The 20,447-nt window shown below is 36.4% G+C and overlaps 1 protein-coding gene across 3 annotated transcripts in view; it reads left to right on the top strand.

The window, feature by feature from the left end:
• The window catches only part of NAALADL2 (N-acetylated alpha-linked acidic dipeptidase like 2), a 1,658,881-nt gene that overhangs the window by 878,217 nt on the left and 760,217 nt on the right, over window positions 1-20,447 (top strand). For all 3 annotated transcript variants that reach the window (XM_042234309.2, XM_060393545.1, XM_042234305.2), the window contains 2 exons: window positions 776-1,049; window positions 19,475-19,594. In XM_042234309.2, coding sequence (XP_042090243.1) covers window positions 776-1,049; window positions 19,475-19,594 — 394 coding nt within the window. The remainder of the gene's footprint in view (window positions 1-775; window positions 1,050-19,474; window positions 19,595-20,447) is intronic.

Below are 20,447 nucleotides of genomic sequence, written 5' to 3'. Positions count from 1 at the left end.
GCTGGTTCCTTTATATTCTAGACCCAAACAAAGTAAAATTTTATTAAATTTTAACACTTTAATTTCCTATGTCTCATTCTTTTCCAGGTTCTATGCATTTTTTTAACCACAGTTTTTGTGGTTTCTAGGATGTCATAAGCAAAAATAGTATTACTATGGACTTGGAACAGGTATAGAAATAAATTTATAGACTACACAGCAAGAATACCTGAAAATTAACTTCATATTGTTTTGACAATGTGTGGTTGGCTTTAACAAAATATACTGATTTTACTGCATATCATGATTTTCATAGCATCATATAATTTGGCATGTAATTTGTATCAAGATTTGACTCTAAATCATTTTAAATAGCAATAGCTGTGTATTAATCATGTGGCTTTATATGTAATTATGTTAACTATAATACGTAACTGTCTCAACCAGCATGATCACTCATTTTGGAGCCCAGTTTTAAATAAGATTATGTTGATGTCAATAGAAGGATCAGAACTAATAAAAGAACTGTTTGGCATTGATTACTCTCCTCTCGGTGGTCCCATAGTCCTTTATTAGTTCTTAATTAAGAGTTTAATTCATTCTGCTTTGATTTGTATAATTTCTGTACAAGCTCATCACCTCTACCAAACTTGAGTTTCTTGTGTGGCATCCTGTCTCATTCATCTTTCATATCCCATACCTATTAATAATGGTTCATATAGTGAACAACCATAACTCAAAAGAATAAAGATTTTCCTGTTTTTTTTTAAGAGTATGCTTTTTTAATTTCTTTCAGAAACTTGGTACAGCTGTACAAAAGTGAAGATGACACAGAAATTTCAAAGAAGATTAAGACTCAGTGGACTTCTTTGGGCTTAGAAGATGTACAGCTTGTAAATTACTCTGTGTTGCTGAACCTGCCAGGTCTTTCTCCCAGCTCTGTGACTCTGAGCAGCAGTGGCCAGTGCTTTCATCCTAATGGCCAGCCTTGCAGTGAAGAAGCCAGAAAATGGAGCAGCCAAGACCTGCTATATTCATATGCAGCCTATTCTGCCAATGGAATTCTCGAGGTAATATGACCATTTATCTCTGTCATTTACAGTGGAATGAAATTAGAAAACAACAGCTTTCGTCTAAATTGAACTAACTGGCAAGATACAGCATACCAAAGTAACCATTAAATGTTCTCAGTGTAGAGGTGCCAGGAAAGGGGAAGGAAGATTTAAATTGTCTGACCCTTGTCATATTTGGAAAGTGAAAACATGTTAGACGAATTTAATTCAAAAGTGTTGAATGTGTGGCTGAGTCATTCACATTTTGCTTAGCTCTTACAGTGCAAATTCATTTTCTTCTTTGGTTCTAAAGAGGCAAGTTTTAATAGACTGATGTGGACAGAAAGAATAGAAATGGAGGCAGTTGTGTTTTGAGATTGTGTATGCACACAAGAAATGAAGTGGAAAATGGATGTGATTATTCACACATTTAAGATTTGATATACAGTGTTTCTGCTTTATGATGGAAAATACATGAAAAAGGGACCAGGTGTGAATTTTTTCACTTTAGTCTAAGTTAGCTGTTTTTTGTTTGTTTGTTTGTTTTGTTTTTTAATGTGTTTTTCTGGCACTGTGGTTAGGTGCACAGCTTCTAGAGCCACGTGGACTAGTTTCAATTCTCAAATCCCCAATTATCACTGATAATTAAGCATCTAGGGCTGAGTTTTCTTGTCTCTATAGTGGGGATAATAATGGTCCCAGCTTCATAATCCTGTTGTGAAAATTGAATTAATAGATGTAAATCTTGGAAGATAGAGCTTAGCCTATTGTAAGAACAATATAGCGGTTAGACTTCAAGCATTTAAGTGGTCACTAGTTTCCTTTATGGGCAAATTTTCCATATCCATGTAAAAGTCTCATGTTAATAAACACATTTAGTTTCTTTATAAAGCTGTAAATTTCTTCTATAGATTTTGTGTGAATAAAATGATGTTTTTGCTAATTATTGACATAGCTTTTTAAGATTCTAATTTATGATTAAGTCAGAATAAGATGATGAATTTAAATCATTTAGAGTTACCTTGCATAAATATAGGCTTGTTCCTAAATTTTTTGTTAATTTTTGGGGGGTGTTATGGGGAGAGGCGGTTAACTGATCCTTCAGCACTGTTTTTGTTCTAACATCGCTGATATTTAGCATATCTACTACACATAACCAGCACCATCTTGAAAGTCTTATTACTTAAAAGTTAACATAATATTAAGTGTAATATTTCTAGTGTAGGACTCATGGTTTGATTTGATTACTATACCCTATTTCTGATAGGCAATAATAGAAATGTACCTGCGTATTAAAAGAAATAGAAGGAGGCTGCTAGCTTGCTTTCTTTAGTTCAGAAACTTTGGTCTTAAGCTGAGATTCTAAAGTTAACACACAGATTTTCTCTCAGACTCCCAAACCTGTGTAAGTGAAAGTCTCTCAGTTGTGTCAGATTCTTTGCAACTCCATGGACTATACAGTCCATGGAATTCTCCAAGCCAGAATACTTGAGTGGTTAGCCTTTCCCTTCTCCAGGGGATTTTCCCAACCTAGGGATTGAACCCAGGTCTCCCTCATTACGGGTGGATTCTTTACCAGCTGAGCTATAAGGAAAGCCCAACATTTCCAGGCTCCTCCTTATCCCAGTTGATTCAAGTATATCAGAGTCATCTCCTTCCCTAAACAAAGCACATCCCAAACACAGAACAACAATAAAATCACAGAAGATCGAAAAGGTCCTTGGAATCACCCCATTTATTTTCTTTTCAATTTCCTCTGGCAAACAGTCATTATTCCTTGACTGAGCTGATAGGGAAAAGTCATGGAACTATAACTTGTGTCTCTATTGTCTCTATATGGATGTCTCTAATAATCCCCTGGACACACTGAATTGCTTTTTGTATTCCTATGTAATCATATTTCTGATTATTATACATTTGCCTTATCAATTATGTGTTTAAATTTTCTGCTTCATATTTTTTAAAAAATCAAGATGTACTATAGAATTGTGGAAGTGCTTCACTGTTTGTGAAGTGACAAGTCACGGAACCCTACGCTCTTGGGGGACTGTAAATTGGTGCAGCCACTATTTAAAGCAGTATGTAGGTTCTTCAGGAAAACTAAACATAGAGCTACCACATGACCAAGCAATTCCACTTCTGAGTATATATTCAAAGAAAATAAAAACACTAACTTGAAAATATATACCCACCCCAGTGTTCATAGAGATGTTATTTTACGCATATACACAAACACATAGACAGTGGTATGTTAATCAGCCATAAAAAAATGAAATTTTGCCATGTTTGACAACATGGATGGACCTGGACGGTATTAGGCTTAGTGAAATGTCAGACAGAGAAATACAAATACATTATTTTATCACTTATGTGTGGAATATAAAAAATAAAATGAATAAGTATAACAAAACAGAAAAAAAAATCTCATAAATGTTGAGAACAAACTAGTGGTTACTAGTAGGGAGAGGGAAAGGAAAGGGAAAGATAGGGGATTAATAAATATAAACTACTATGTATAAAATATATAAGCTACAAAGATGTACAACATAGGAATTACAGCCAATATTTTATAATGACTTTAAATGATGTATAATCTATAAAAATATTGAATAACTATGTTGTATACCTTGAACTAATATAATATTGTCAATTACACTTGAAGTTTTTAAGAAACTAGCATTTTTAATAAAGAAATGTTGGAAAATTCAAAATATGACTATTAAAAGGGAGAAATAAAGTTAGCTATAGATGTACAAATGTATTCTATCTTTGAAATTTTGGGCCCAGATAGGAAGAAATAATATTAAAAGAACTAAAATGCAATTATGGATAAAACAACTACCTTGTATTTGAAGAACATATTTAAGAAATTAACTGCAAATTAGATGAAGACATTGGTATTAAATATTTTTTAGAATTATTTTAGCAATTCAAATCTGTTATACTAAGTACATAATAATTTAAATATTTATATAAATAATATAAATAAAGAATACACCCCTCTGGTGGCTCAAATGTTAAAGAATCCACCTGAAATGTGGAAGACCCAGGTTAGATCCCTGGGTCAGAAAGATCCCCTGGAGAAAGGAATGGCTACCCTAATCCACTGTTCTTGCTTGGATAATTCGAGAGAGAAGCCTGGTGGGCTACAGTTTATGGGGGTCACAAAGAGTCGGATACGACTGAGCAACTAACCTTTTCAGTTCATGTTGATATTGATTTGTTGAATTCACACTGTATCATGATATTAGTATTATAATTTTCAAAAGCAATTTCTAGGTGACTATTTGATATGCATACAGAATGCTTGCATATATTTTATATACATGTTTTAGATGGATGTATTAGTGAAACTCATATATTCTAGTTAATGGGATACTGGTGAATTTTCCATGTTTCTTCAGAATATTTCCTAATTCAAATTAAGCTTGAGAGGTTGCTGCTGATGATACAGGCATACATACTTTTTGATTTTGAGTCCATTGTGCTTGCATGAATTTCTATCAGGCAGAGCCATTATCAGGTTCTTAAATTATTCTAGTCTGACTGCCAGCCAAGCTCCCCACTACTTTTGCTTTTGACAAGGTTATTTGTAGAAGAGGCGTACCCTTTTTCTTTGAAGAGCTGTCATGTTCATTCATCATATGACTGTTTTGTATAAGCTTCCAATTTTTGCTTTCTGGTAACAGTCTAAACAGCATTTGTGATATCTGAGATCTACTTTGAAAACCTACTTAGTGTCAGCATGATGGATGGTGTACTTTGCAACTTCTTTGTAATTCATTGTGCACCAGAAAGGTGACATTGTTTACCCCATCATAATGACAGGTGGGTCAGTAAAATGGTTCTAAGGAGAGTTGCCCTGTCAGATGCAAAATATATATTAAAATGGATACATAAATAATTTAGCATGACTGAGGTTAGTTACTGTGGAAAATTCTTAAAGAGATGGGAATACCAGACGACCTGCCCTGCCTCCTGAGAAATCTGTATGTAGGTCAAGAAGGAATAGTTAGAACTGGACATGGAACAACAGAGTGGTTCCAAATACGGAAAGGAGTATATCAAGGCTGTATATTGTCACCTTGCCTATTTAACTTATATGAAGAATATATCATGTGAAATGCCAGGCTGGATGAAGCACAAGCTGGAATCAGGATTGCCAGGAAAAATATCAATAACCTCAGATATGCAGGTGGCACTACCCTTATGGCAGAAAGTGAAGAAGAACTAAAGAGCCTCTTGATGAAAGTAAGAGGAGAGTGAAAAAGTTGGCTTAAAACTCAACATTCAGAAAACTAATCGTAGCATTCAGACCCATCACTTTGTGTCAAATAAATGGAGAAACCATAGAAATAGTGAGAGACTTTATTTTGGGGGGCTCCAAAATCACTGCAGATGGTGACTGCTACCATGACCTTGGAAGAAAAGCTATGATCAACCTAGACAGCATATTAAAAAACAGAGATGTTACTTTACCAACAAAGACCCATCTAGTTAAAGCTATGGTTTTTCCAGTAGTCATGTATAGATGTGAAAATTGGACTATAGAGACAGCTGTGTGCTGAAGAATTGATGCTTTTGAGCTGTGGTGTTGGAGAAGACTCTTGAGAGTCCCTTGGACCGCAAAGATATCCAACCAGTCCATCCTAAAGATATCCATCCAGTCCTCAATATTCATTGGAAGGACTGATGTTGAAACTGCAATACTTTGGCCACCTGATGTGAAGAACCAGCTCATTTGAATAGCCCCTGATGCTGGGAAAGATTGAAGGTGAGAGGAGACAGGGACGACATTGGATGAGCTGGTTGGATGGCATCACTGACAGGATGGACATGAATTTGAGTAAGCTCTGGGAGTTGGTGATGGACAGGGAAGCCTGGTGTGCTCCCTCCATAGGTTTGCATAGAGTCAGACATGTATGAGTGATTGAACTTAACTGAACTGAGGTTAGTTTCAGGGAGTAATAGTGATTTATATTTTTATTAATGGGAAATATCAGCTGTAATATCATCATAATGTTAAGACACTGATAGTACTGACAATGTCTAGTCAGTTTTATAAATAAAATATATGGCTTTATATAATTTCCATGCAATTGTTTCTTTCGGCCTTTGTGAGCCCCATGCAGATATGAAAAACAATGGGAACAATTAATATTTATTTAATAAAAGTTGGTCACATTGGGTCTACCATATTCTTATTTTGAATAAAGGATTTGTGTTTATTCCAATATATTTTATGAATTTGGGGGTTTTCTTTCTGTTAAACATTATTTTGCATTTGAAAGAAAAGTCAAGTGATGCAATTTTATAAAGAAGTATTTTCAACAACTCATTTACTGTGCATGAAATATTGTTACCAACACACTTAACACTATCCCATTCCTCAGAAAGTATAGTTCACTAGCCCAGACTAGCAACCTTCCATATTATCTGCACACCCATGGATTGGTTACTTCAATTTTCTAAGCTTCAAGGTCCTCATCTGTAAAAGAGGAATAATTATAGTACCTCAAGTGATTGTTGTGGGCAAGAAATGATAGAAACCATATAAAGGGTCTACTATTTAGAAGTACTCAATAAATGTTACCTATTGCTGTGATTAGTAATTGATAAAAGGAGACACCTTCAAATTGGAGAAATTAAGAAAATAGTAGAACTATATATCATAAAATTTGGAGTACAAATTTTTAACATATTATGTGAATATAATTTTCCTATCTTCTATTTACCAAAACAAATATTAGTAAGGGAGGAAAATGCCTTAAGTATGAATACATAGTAAAAAATCCCTGACTATATTTTTTCTTTTAAAACTGAAAGCTCTAATAAAAGAAATATTTCACTTTTGAATCCAGAATGACAATCATATCAATTTGGGACTGAAGAGAGTTCCTTGTCTTTGTTTTGTAAAATATCAAGACCTAGTATATAACACATGATATCTGAAAACTACATTGAATATTTTGTCAAAAAATCTGAAGAGAGGAAATAATAACTGGCATGGAATCCTTGGATAACTTGTAGTCAGATGTCTATTTCCTCATGGCTGGGAAAACTTTGTCTTCTTTTATTTTTAATATTATCAAGCAAAGGCAAACTTATCAGTGTTATGGCAGAAGGAAAAGCTAAAGCTAACAAAACGGACTGAAATTGTATTGTATTTCTGGGTGTGAAAATGAATCTATACTCTCACAAACAGAAATGTGAGCTTGGAGCAGTTTTTCAATATTGAAAAGGATTTTGCATTTTATTTGTCCCCCCTCTTTTTCTCTTGTGGAATCCATCTTTTGGTCAACAATGCACAACAGTGTGAAATGAATGGTTTTGAACACAGTTATATGTAAGAGATTCACTTTTTGAACTCTGTAGAAAATCCCTTGGTTTAATATGATCTTCTGTTACTGATTTCATGAGCTCTGTGAAGTAACTAAGTTAGCAAAATAATTTCATAATTGGCCACTTTTTTTCCCCAAATTAATCCATGTTGTTAGTTTTCACATATTTAAGGTATATATTATTCCTGGATTTAAAATTTAGACAGAAACATTTACAAATAAAGAAGTGATCTATCACAACATAGCATCCATAGTTAAATATTTGTTAGGGAGATTGCATCTTATTCCCAGGAAAAATCAAAAGCTTACTTTATGAAATAAAAGTTTACAGCAAAGATAGCTGAATTTTCCTAAACAGTTAAAGTGCTTTGGACTATTTTTCTCCATCTTCGTTAGAAGAAATGTGGCGTTTTGACTCAGGTGTTTGACTACAGATAACTAATTTGACCAGTTATTTTTAAAGATTTTGCATCACCATAACTATTTGATAGAACATTCTAGGTTAGAATTTTTAGTTTTAATATGAATATGCTTATTTAACTTAAATGCAGAGTACATCATGAGGAATGCTGGACTAGAGAAAACACAAGCTGGAATCAAGATTGCTGGGAGAAATATTAAGAACCTCAGATTTGCAGATGACACTACCCTTATGGCAGAAAGTGAAGAAGAACTAAAAAACCTCTTGAGGAAAGTAAGAGAGGAGAGTGAAAAAGTTGGCTTAAAGCTCAACATTCAGAAACTAAGACCATGGCATCTGGTCCCATGACTTCATGGGAAATAGATGGGGAAACAGTGGCTGACTTTATTTTTCTGGGCTTCAAAATCACTGCAGATGGTGATTGCAGCCATGAAATTAAAAGATGCTTACTCTTTGGAAGGAAAGTTATGACCAACCTGGACAGCATATTGAAAAGCAGAGACATTACTTTGTCAACAGAGGTCTGTCTAGTCAAGGCTATGGTTTTTCCAGTGGTCATGTATGGATGTGAAAGTTGGACTATAAAGAAAGCTGAGGGCCGAAGAATTGATGCCTTTGAATTGTGATGTTAGGGAAGACTCTTGAGAGTCCCTTGGACTGCAAGTAGATCCAATGAGTCCATCCTAAAGGAGATCAGTCCTGGGTGTTCATCGGAAGGACTGATGTTGAAAGTGAAACTCCAGTACTTTGGCCACCTGATGCAAAGAGCTGACTCATTTAAAAAGACCCTGATGCTGGGAAATATTGAGGGCAGGAGGAGAAGGGGACAACAGAGGATTAGATGGTTGGATGGCATCACCAACTAAATGGACATGGGTTTGGGTGGACTCTAGGAGTTAGTGATGGACAGGGTGGTCTGGTGTGCTGTGGTTCATGGGATCAGAAAGAGTTGGACACAACTGAACGACTGAACTGAACTGAATATGATTTTAAGCATACCAGTTATAATGTTATGATAAAGTAACTTTCTTTGCAGATTTAATGTATTGTTTAATTTGCATAAAATGCCAGTAAACAGTTTACAAATAAGGTTTACCTCATTTCATTGGATGCTGCAAATTCAGTCTTTTCTGATCTAGAGAGATCTGTATAAATGTTGATTCTTAGATTTATGCACTATTACCTAATATAGGTAATTCTAAAGGAAGCAGAATTCTATCACAAAAACGGTCTCCAGAAGGAATTCTCTTGAATGAATTTGCAACTCTTTTGATACGCTTACTTTAGGACATTGTGTATCATTTATTAAATAAAGTACCCTTTGATTATTAATCTGTTTTTCCCTATATTTTATTTTGATACTGAAAGATGAACTAATATAGAATTTAGCCTGCTGGCTACATACTGAATGCCTTTTTACGCTGATCACAGAGGCAAAATGATATATAAGAATCTTTGGACGCTGCCCACGTGTAATTGACAGTCTAATAGGGGAAACTGGCAGTTAGGTAAGCAATTATACAACTTCATAGTGCCAATCTGCTATTAACATTAGGATATTACCTAAATATTTTAGACTCTGTTTCCTCATCTATATAGTGGGCAGAATTCTCTACTAAACATGAATGTTCTGAAGATACTGAAAGCAACTGATAATCTCCATGGTTAAATGTGCTGTTACTGCTGACTCAGTGGACATGAGTTTGAGTAAACTCTAGGGGACAGTGAAGGACACGGAAGCCTGGTGTGCTACAATCCTTTTGGATATAATAGAGAGACTGAACGATAAATCTAGTATACATTCTTACCCCAAATTTATATCATTTTGCCTGTTGACTATGAAGATTATCAACTTAAATATGGAAATATATTCCTAACAGAATTTTGTTTTACTTGAGTTTAATTTCTATGTTACTTTATTTAATTTTATCTCCTTTATATGAGTTTGGTCACTCAGTGGTGTCTGATTTTGTGATCCCATGCACTGCAACACGACAGGCTTCCCTGTGTATCACCAAATCCTGGAGCTTACTCAAACTCATGTCCATTGAGTTGATGATGCCATTCAACCATCTCATCCTCTGTTGTCCCCTTCTTCTCCTGCTTTCAATCTTTCCCAGCATCAGAGTCTTTTCCAATGAGTCAGCTCTTCACATCATGTGGCCAAAGTATTGGAGTTTTAGCTTCAGCATCAGTCCTTCCAATGAACACCCAGGACTGATCTCCTTTAGGATGGACTGGTTGGATCTCCTTGCAGTCCAACGGACCCTCAAGAGTCTTCTCCAACACCACAGTTCAAAAGCATCGATTCATCAGCACTCAGCTTTCTTTATTATCCAACTCTCACATTTATACAAAACTACTGGAAAAACCATAGTTTGAGTAGATGGACCTTTGTTGCCAAAATAATGTCTCTGCTTTTTAAATGCTGTTGGAGAGGGTGTGGAGAAAAGGAACCCTCTTACACTGTTGCTGGGAATATAAACTAGTACAGCCACTATGGAGAACAGTATGGAGATTCCTTAAAAAACTGGAAATAGAACTGCCTTATGACCCAGCAATCCCACTGCTGGGCATATACACCGAGGAAATCAGAATTGAAAGAGACACGTGTACCCCAGTGTTCATCGCAGCACTGTTTATAATAGCCAGGACATGGAAGCAACCTAGATGTCCATCAGCAGAAGAATGGATGAGAAAGCTATGGTACATATACCCAATGGAGTATTATCCAGCCATTAAAAAGAATATATTTGAATCGGTTCTAATAAGGTGGATGAAACTGGAACCTATTATACAGAGTGAAGCAATCCAGAAAGAAAAACACCAATACAGTATACTCATGCATATATATGGAATTTAGAAAGATGGTAATGATAACCCTGTATGAGAGATAGCAAAAGAGACACAGATGTATAGAACATTCTTTTGGACTCTGTGGGAGAGGGCGAGGGTGGGATGATTTGGGAGAATGGCATTGAAACATGTATAATATCATACATGAAGCAAATAGCCAATCCAGGTTCGATGCAGGATATAGGATGCTTGGGGCTGGTGCACTGAGATGACCCAGAGGGATGGTACAGGGAGGGAGAAGGGAGAGGGGGATTCACGATGGGGAACATGTGTATACCTGTGGTGGATTCATGTTGATGTATGGCAAAACCAATACAATATTGTAAAGTAGTTGACCTCCAATTAAAATAAACAAATTTATATTAAAAACACAAAACAACAACAACAAAATCCTGTCTAGGTTAGTCATAGCTTTTCTTCCAAGTAACAAGCATCTTTTAATTTCATGGCTGCAGTTACCATCTGTAGTGATTTGGGAGCCCCTAAAACTAAAGTCTCTCAATGTTTCCATTGTTTCCCCATCTATTTGCCATGAAGTGATGGGATTGGATGCTATGATATTAGTTTTCTGAATGTTGAGTTTTAAGCCAACATTTTCACTCCGCTCTTTCATTTTCATCAAGAGGTTCTTTAATTCTTAGCTTTCTGCCATATGGGTGGTGTTATCTGCATAACTGAGATTATTGGAATTTCTCCTGGCAGTCTTGATTCCAGCTTGTGCTTCATCCAGCCCCTCATTTCTCATGATGTACTCTGCATATAAGTTAAATAAGCAGGATGACAATATACAGCCTTGACGTACTCTTTTCTCAATTTGGAACCAGTCTGTTGTTCCATGTCTAGTTCTAACTGTTGCTTCCCTACCTGCATACAGATTTCTGAAGAGGCAAGTCAGGTGGCCTGGTATTCCCATCTCTTTAAGAATTTTCTACAATTGTGGTGATCCACTGTCAAAGGCTTTGGCATAGTCAATAAAGCAGAAGTAGATGTTTTTCTGGAACTCTCTTGCCTTTTCCATGATCCAGTGGAAATTGGCAATTTGATCTCTGGTTACTCTGCCTTGTCTAAATCCAGCTTGAACATCTGGAAGTTCATGTAATATTAAAACCTGGCTTGAAGAATTTTGAGCATTACTTTACTAGCATATTTTTTTTTTGTTAGCTATTTTTTGTTTTAGAAAGGATAACAGTAAACAGGGAAGATGATTTTGATTTTATGTTTTTAGTAAGCATAAATACTTTAATTTGAAGAATATGCAAAAGCTAGATTATGTAAGATAGTAGTAAATTTCTAAAGTAAAACTTGTATTTAGATGAATAGTACTTCTGATAACCCTGTATTTTGTCAGGATGAGAACTGCTTGGATTTACCATTTCTGACTTTGAGTAGAAAATTACTATTTTAGTTAAGGCAGGCTTTTCAAACATTCTGTACATTCAGAATCTCTCTTAGAGAATAACTAGGAGGATTCAAAGTGATTGATTTGGTTGAAAATGTCAATTCTGAAAAATTCAAGGCATACATAATTTCGTAAGCATGAATAAATTTTGCTGCCACAGGTAGAAAGAGAAACACGGCACTGGATTGTTCCTCAAAGTGGAGCCCAGGCCCTCAGCAGGTGGCGCACTCCAGAAACACTTCTCCGATCTTGCTCCTTTCTGTTGTTCTGTTTATTTTATTCAGTTTATTACAGACTATACCAATTCTATTCATTTATCTTGTTCATCCTCTTCTGTTGCTTCCTCTCAGGATAATCTTTCCATTTTTCCATACAACATCTTATAGAATGTCACTTTTTAATGTTTTGATTTTTAGGCATTTCTCATTATTTTAAGCATTGCTCATTATCTTCTAATTGCATATTTTACAATGACTAGAAGATAATTGTATTTTAATATTCATTTCTAAATTGTTCTATCCTTTTAGCTGTTTTTTATGTGACCCACTACTATCTATTTTAATGCAATACTTTTCTCTTTTTTAACAATATATAAATTTTTTAAATTTCAATTTTTTAAAAATTTCTTTGTTCAAAAATTAACATATAAACTTTAAATGAAAGTTAATGTGTAGACTTTTTAACATTTTTTTCTGGTTTAAAAAAAACCCAGATATTTCTGTCTCATTTTGCAACTCTCATTTACACTTTCCTATGCATCAGGGGAAAACTGGTGCACATAAAGTGAATAGCTCAACAAGCACCTAGGTTCCTATTCACTTGGCATTTCCCAAAGACTACTCAGAGGTGATTTAATCCTGGTGTTTGAATGTAAACTTAATACCCCAGCTGGGTAAGTGAACAGTTTTCTAGTGTGACAGAATACACACAATAAGAAGAGGTTCACTGTAGCAACAAGAATGGTTGCGGAAAAATGACTTGGCATTTTATCATATTGCAGTATATAGATTTGTCTCAGAAAAATTCAGTGCTTTCTTGCAGCTGTGATTTGGAGGTAAATAGGAAAGACTTTCAGAAAGGGCCTGTTCAGAAGCATCCTGTAAAGGCAATAGGTAATTTTTATTATCACCTGTCAGGTTGTCAGAGCATTGAGACTTCTCTAATTATTGACTTTTAATGCATACCCTCAAGGTACATAAGCCAAAATAAATTATTAAAATGATGCCTGTGCTGGGGTATATTTTTTTTCTTGGGGGGAACCTTCATCTATGTTAAAATGCTTAATCATTGATATTATATGTACAATTTATAGAAGATGAGCTGAAGAGTTCTTTAATTGAAACCACCATTGTTTATTCAGCTGTTGCTACTTTCTAATAACGTAAATGCCTTTTACAGACTTGTATTTTACTAGCTTTCTGGTATGTACAAAAACAAAGCTATAGTCTGGCTACACCCTCTCACATCAGTATAGTTTTCCATCCACTTCTCCTAAATATGAAAATATATTCATTAATATAACTGCTGGTAGCCAGCGTGAGGAATTCCACCCGTGACAAGGTCATGCGGCAAGAGCTCTGATGGCAAGACTAATCAGACCTCAGGTTTTCCCCTGGAATTTCCTGAGCATCCATCCCGCAAAAAATAAGAATCTGCCGGCTTTTGTGCTCTGCTTTTCCACTCTTCTGATATTCTCTGGAAAAAGTCAAATCAGGGCTTTAGTCTTCTGCATTTGTAAGGGATGTTTCAGTTAAACCCCCTCTGATAGCTCTCTGGCTTGCCTAACAGGTTCCCCAAACCTCTTACAGCTTGTGAATTGCTTACAGCCCCCCAACCATGAGAGGCACAAAGCTTGAAAGCATCTTAAGATACAGAGCCTTTTCTAAAGAGTTAAAAATTATATTGGTAGAGGGTTTTCACTGTTGACTCAATGACTGCTGCCAGGCTTCCATATACTTTATCTTTTAGGCACCTGGAAGGATGCTACTCAATGTAAGCAGGATGTAGAAATAGATACATAGTAGTTTTGATGTTAGCAACACTAGACTTTTGAGTCAATTGCTTCTCTTTTGCTGTAAATCACTGTACTCCCTCTACTTGTTATAATTTGCTGTATCTTTGCTGTGAAAGAATGTAACTTTATTTAGTGCTTTCTGAGAGTGGCACCAGACCTTGGGAAGATCAACACAAATAAGTCTTCTGGTTGACAAACCCTTATCAGAAAAAAGGCTGTAAAATGTTAATTGACCCTTTTGGCTGGAAGATGATGTAAATTACCTAAGACTTGTGTATACAATTAGGTATGCAGAGAGAAAAGCCTGGTTTTGATGAGTCTGGACTGCTAACGCTGCATAACTTTGTGTTACCCATTGATGTCCACGTTTTATCAAAAGTATAAAAGGCCTTCTGAACAATAGAGGACAGAGCCAGTCTCTGGACTGGTTTCCCCCGTGTCTCTCTCTCTCTCTCCTTTTTTCCTTTCCCTCCCTCTGCTCTTTACTTTAATTTCAGGCTGAATTTCCATCTGGGGCGTGGAGGCTCGCCAAGTCTACTTACTTGCCCTGGCTGTTAAGACCCGCGCTAAAGGGAGCCTAAGGTGAGGCACCCTTAGATATTCAAGAGAGCACCGGTGGCCCAACAGAGATGGTGCAAATTCCTTGTCTGGAATTTTATTGGTCTTCCGTGTAATCCAAGCTATTCAGCCCTCTTTCTCCACTTAATCTTCCTATTACACTATTTCTTCCTATTCTGATCTTATATTTCTTATATCAATCAATAAATAAGTTTTTCTCATGCCAACACCATCCACCCTTCAAATTCCCTAGATCCACTGGGGCTGGACCCCAGCATATAACCAATTGAATAATATCCCTGTTTAAATATGCTATCAGTGAATCATAATTAGTAGAGAGCTTGCAAAGTTGAAATGGAAAAATGAATTCTCATTTTTGCATTGTAATCATTAATGTTATGTGATCATTTAATTGTGCTTTAAAATTGTGAATCAATAATTATTTATATGGTAATGATATCAGCAAACTAAAAAGTCAAATTAATAAGACATTTTATTAGGAGCAAAATTATGATCAAGAACCACTGTAACAGAAATAATTTTAACAATTAAATTTTGTTGGCAAATGTATTTAAAAGTACCATAACTTAACTTTTAGAAGATACTGTAATCATTTCAATTCAAGATAGATAGGCTGATAGTGTATGTTGGACACCTGGATGAAAATAGGTGTGTGATGGGTCCTTTACTGAGGAAATTACACTGTAATTGATATTGAAACTATTAGACACATGTATGTATAAAGATACAAGTCTTTTTTAATTTTTTTACTTAAAAAATTTTTTATTTTTACTTTATTTTCCTTTACAATACTGTATTGGTTTTGCCATACATTGACATGAATCAGCCACGGGTGTACATGAGTTCCCAACCCTGAACCCCCCTCCCACCTCCCACCCCATATCATCTCTCTGGATCATCCCCGTGCACCAACCCCAAGCATCCTGTATCCTGTATAGAACATAGACTGGCGATTTGTTTCTTACATGATAGTATACATGTTTCAATGCCATTCTCCCAAATCATCCCACCCTCTCCCTCTCCCTCTGAGTCCAAAAGTCCATTCTAAACATCTGTGTCTCTTTTGCTGTCTCGCATACAGGGTTATCATTACCATCTTTCTAAATTCCATATATATGTGTTATTATACTGTATTGGTGTTTTTCTTTCTGGCTTACTTCACTCTGTATAATGGGCTCCATTTTCATCCACCTCATTAGAACTGATTCAAATGTATTCTTTTTAATGGCTGAGTAATACTCCATTGTGTATATGTACCACAGCTTTCTTATCCAGTCATCTGCCGATGGACATCTAGGTTGTTTCCATGTCCTGGCTATTATAAACAGTGCTGCGATGAACATTGGGGTACACGTGTCTCTTTCAATTCTGGTTTCCTCGGTGTGTATGCCCAGCAGTGGGATTGCTGGGTCATAAGACAGTTCTATTTGCAATTTTTTAAGGAATCTCCACACTGTTCTCCATAGTGGCTGTACTAGTTTGCATTCCCACCAACAGTGTAAGAGGGTTTTTCTCCACACCCTCTTAAGAGAGGAAGAAATAGATCATCTGGGGATAAAAAGTAGATAAGTTCACATAAAACTGGCCATCAGAGAGCTATAGTTCATCAGGTAGCTAATATTTGAAATAGATTTTAACATATTAGTAAATTTTTCCACAGGTGCAGATAAATGTAATGGCAAAGGAAATATTTCATGCCACAAATGTTTCCTTAAATAGATTTACCCATCTCTTGTTGGTGTTCGCATATTCTTCAAATGAGCCTTCTTTGGAGGCACTTTGTATACAACCAACTGAAGTATGTTAGCGCCAGATGAAAAGGATGGGAAGTTAGACATATAAATTCTTCATCTCTATTCTTTTATTATTTACCACCACTAATTTTGTTTAAAATCAACACCTTAACATATATATGCTATATTTTGAAACAACAAATTTTGTATTATAATTTTATCATTGGAAAACATCAGTTCACTTCAGTAGCTCAATCATGCATGAATTTTTGAGACCCCTTGAAGTGCAGCACACCAGACCACCTTGTCCATCACCAACTCCCAGAGCTTGCTCAAACTCATATCCATTGAGTCAGTGACATCATTCAACCATCTCATCCTCTGCCGTGCCCTTCTCCTCCTGCCTTCAATCTTTCCCAGCATCAGGGTCTTTTCCAATAAGTCAGTTCTTCACATCAGGTGGCCAAAGTATTGGAGTTGCAGCTTCAACATCAGTCCTTCCAATGAACACCCAGGACTGATCTCCTTTAGGATGTATTGTTAGATCTCCTTGCAGTCCAAGGAACTCTCAAGAGTCTTCTCTAACACCACAGTTCATAAGCAGCAGTTCTACAGCACTCAGCTTTCTTTATGATCCAATTCTCACATTCATACATGATTACTGGAAAAACTGTAGGTTTAACTCGACAGTCCTTTGTCAGAAAAGTAACATCTCTGCTTTTTAATACATTGTCTAGGTTGATCATTGCAGAAGGCAATGGCACCCCACTCCAGTACTCTTGCCTGGAAAATCCCATGGATGGAGTAGCCTGGTAGGCTGCAGTCCATGGGGTCGCTAAGAGTCAGACATGACTGAGTGACTTCCCTTTCACTTTTCACTTTCATGCTTTGGAGAAGGAAATGGCAACCCACTCCAGTGTTCTTGCCTGGAGAATCCCAGGGACAAGGGAGCCTGGTAGGCTACAGTCTATGGGGTTGCACAGAGTCGAACACGACTGAAGTGACTTAGCAGCAGCAACAGCAGGTTGATCATAGCTTTTTCAAAGAGCTCTTCAATGAGCAAGTGTCTTTTTTATTTAATGGCAGCAGTCACCACCTGCAGTGATTTTGGTGTCCAAGAATATAAATTCTGCCGCTATTTTCCACTGTTTCTCCATCTACTTGCCATGAAGTGATGGGACAGGATGCTGTGACCTTAGTTTTCTGAATGTTGAGTTTTAAGTCAGTTTTTTCACTCTCCTCTTTCATCATCATCAAGAGGCTCTTCAGTTCCTCTTTGCTTTCTGCTGTAAGAATGGTGTCATCTGCATATCTGAGGTTATTGATATTTCTCCTGGCAATCTTGATTCCATCTTGTGCTTCATCCAGCCCAGCATTTGGCATGATGTAATATGCATTTAAGTTAAATAAGCAAGGTGACAATGTATAGCCTTGATGTACTTCTTTCCCAATTTGGAACCAGCATGTTGTTCCATGTCCAGTTCTAGCTACTGCCTCTTGACCCACATACAGATTTCTCAGCAGGCAGGTAAGGTGTTCTGGTATTCCCATCTCTTTAAGAATTTTCCAGGGTTTCTGGTGATCTACAACTGTGGTGTTGGAGAAGACTCTTGAGAGCCCCTTGGACTGCAAGGAGATCCAACCAGTCCATTCTAAAGGAGATCAGTCCTGGGTGTTCTTTGAAAGGAATGATGCTAAAGCTGAAACTCCAGTGCTTTAGCCACCTCATGCAGAAGAGTTGACTCACTGGAAAAGACTCTGATGCTGGGAGGGATTGGGGACCTTAGGAAAAGGGGATGACAGAGGACGAGATGGCTGCATGGCATCACCGACTCGATGGACACGAGTTTGAGTGAACTCCAGGAGTTGTTGATGGACAGGGAGGCCTGGCGTGTTGCAGTTCATGGGGTCGCAAAGAGTCGGACACAACTGAGCGACTGAACTGAACTGAATATAGTCAAAAGCTTTGGCATAGTCAATAAAGCAGAGGTTGATGTTTTTCTGGAGCTCTCTTGCTTTTTCGATGATCCAACAGATGATGGGAATTTGATCTCTGCCTTTCCTAAATCCAGCTTGAAACTCTGGAAGTTCTTGATTCACGTTCTGTTGAAACCTGGCTTGGAGAATTTTGAGCATTACTAACGTGTGAGATGAGTGCAATTGTGCAGTAGTTTGAACACTCTTTGGCATTGCCTTTCTTTGGGATTGGAATGAAAACTGACCTTTTCCAGTCCTGTGGCCACTGCTGAGTTTTCCAAATTTGCTGGCATAGTGGGTGCAGCACAATATGGAAAGAATAACAACTTTATTTGAATTAGATATACAGAAAGTTAAGCTGAAAGGAATCATCTTGGCTATAGGTATATTCTGAATTGAACACTCTGGGCAGTACTTTTCCAATGGGGAAGGAAAAACCACATCAGAGGATTCCCATTAAAAGTTCTGGGAAGGCAACAACTTATATGTCAATGAAATATAATTTAAAAATGAGAAATAGTGTTGTAAAATAAAACTGTAGGGGGCTAATGGGAAAGGTGACAGAAATTGTTGTTTGGGGGCATATTCTGAAGTTTTGGATATCATAGTAGTAGGTGTGGCTGTACAGGTTGTATCCTACATAACCTGGGGGGTTGTCATTCACAGCTGGATTATGTGTATATCCTGAACAGCTGGGCATCATGAACTTTGTACTTAATTTGGATAACATAGAGAATCTTTGAGCTGTTTTCACATCTCAGAATGGCATGATTATTCTTGAATCTTAAGGAAATGAATTTTGCAGTTTTCTGATTCAAATTCCAGAAATATGAGTGTCAACTATATCAAACTTCATGGTCTTTTAGAGACATAAACTGGATTTGTAACTTTTCCAGAAGCAAGAGTAAAAAACAAATATGACTCTAAACCTTTTTTCCAGTGACCTCTCAAAGAAGAATTGTTGTACCCTGATAGAAATAGAAAGGTCATGATTGGGACACATAAGAGAGATTAGTTCTCTTTTGAATATTTCAAATTACTATGAATGATTTTATTATACTAAATGGACAAATTGCCCTAATTCTCCTGACAGGGCTTTATTTTTCTTTGTCTTCTCTTTCAGGCTGAAGTCATTGATGTGAGTTATGGAAATGCAGATGACTTAAAGCGGATTAAAAAAATGAAAAATGTCACAAATCGCATTGCACTCTTGAAATTAGGAAAATTGCCACTACTTTATAAGGTTAGTCCAGTGCCCATCATTTGGTTGTGGGGTAGATATTTTGTTTAGTTGGGGTCACATGTGTATCTGGGAACATGAAGAGAGAGACTGTATGTATGTATGTGTGTGTGAGTGAGAATGTGGAGAGAGAAAGAGGCATAACGTGTCACAGGAAGATAACTTTTCCAAAATGGCTAATTTCATATTAGAGTCTTTAAGATACTGTGCTTGTGGGACCTTCATAAAGTTGGTATTCCCTTTATAACATCTATCTGGAATGGTGAAAATGAGAACCACAGTGTCCTCTTATGACATCTGTGAAACTTCTAATCTGTTATCTAATTATCATGCACTTTATGTTACACTAGTATCTCGCAGATTTACATTCCTCAGTGATTAATTTTGTCGACTGTATAACTTCATAGTTACTGGCTGTGCTCAGAAATTTAATTAAAGTATAATATACTAAGAAGAGGCAGAGTTTGATTTATTTTATTTAAATAGAAGTTTATTAACACTCATCCACTAGATGCATTTACATAATTAAAGCAGTTCAATATAAGTATCTCATAATGAGCCATCACAATAGAGAGTCACTACTGCTCTTCCTTAGTTCATTTTCTTTTCCTATTAGAAAAGAATGGTCAGTATAGTTCTGTCACTGGAAAACTCTGGTTCTGAACACATATTGGATTTCACCTCATTCAAAACTATATGAGCTTTGCTAACTCCTAAGAGCAAACAAGTTTCCAGAACTCTGTTGGTACACTCTGTAAGGACACAAGAACGCATTCTGTGCCTGTTTTTAAAAAATTATCTTCCAAGGATGCCCTTATACTTAAATCAATGTCTGATTATAGATAACGGGCCAGAA

This window comes from Ovis aries, chromosome 1, assembly GCF_016772045.2.
Source record: "Ovis aries strain OAR_USU_Benz2616 breed Rambouillet chromosome 1, ARS-UI_Ramb_v3.0, whole genome shotgun sequence".
In the NCBI taxonomy this organism is placed as follows: Eukaryota; Metazoa; Chordata; class Mammalia; order Artiodactyla; family Bovidae; genus Ovis; species Ovis aries.
This window is presented reverse-complemented; position numbering and strand designations above follow the sequence as displayed.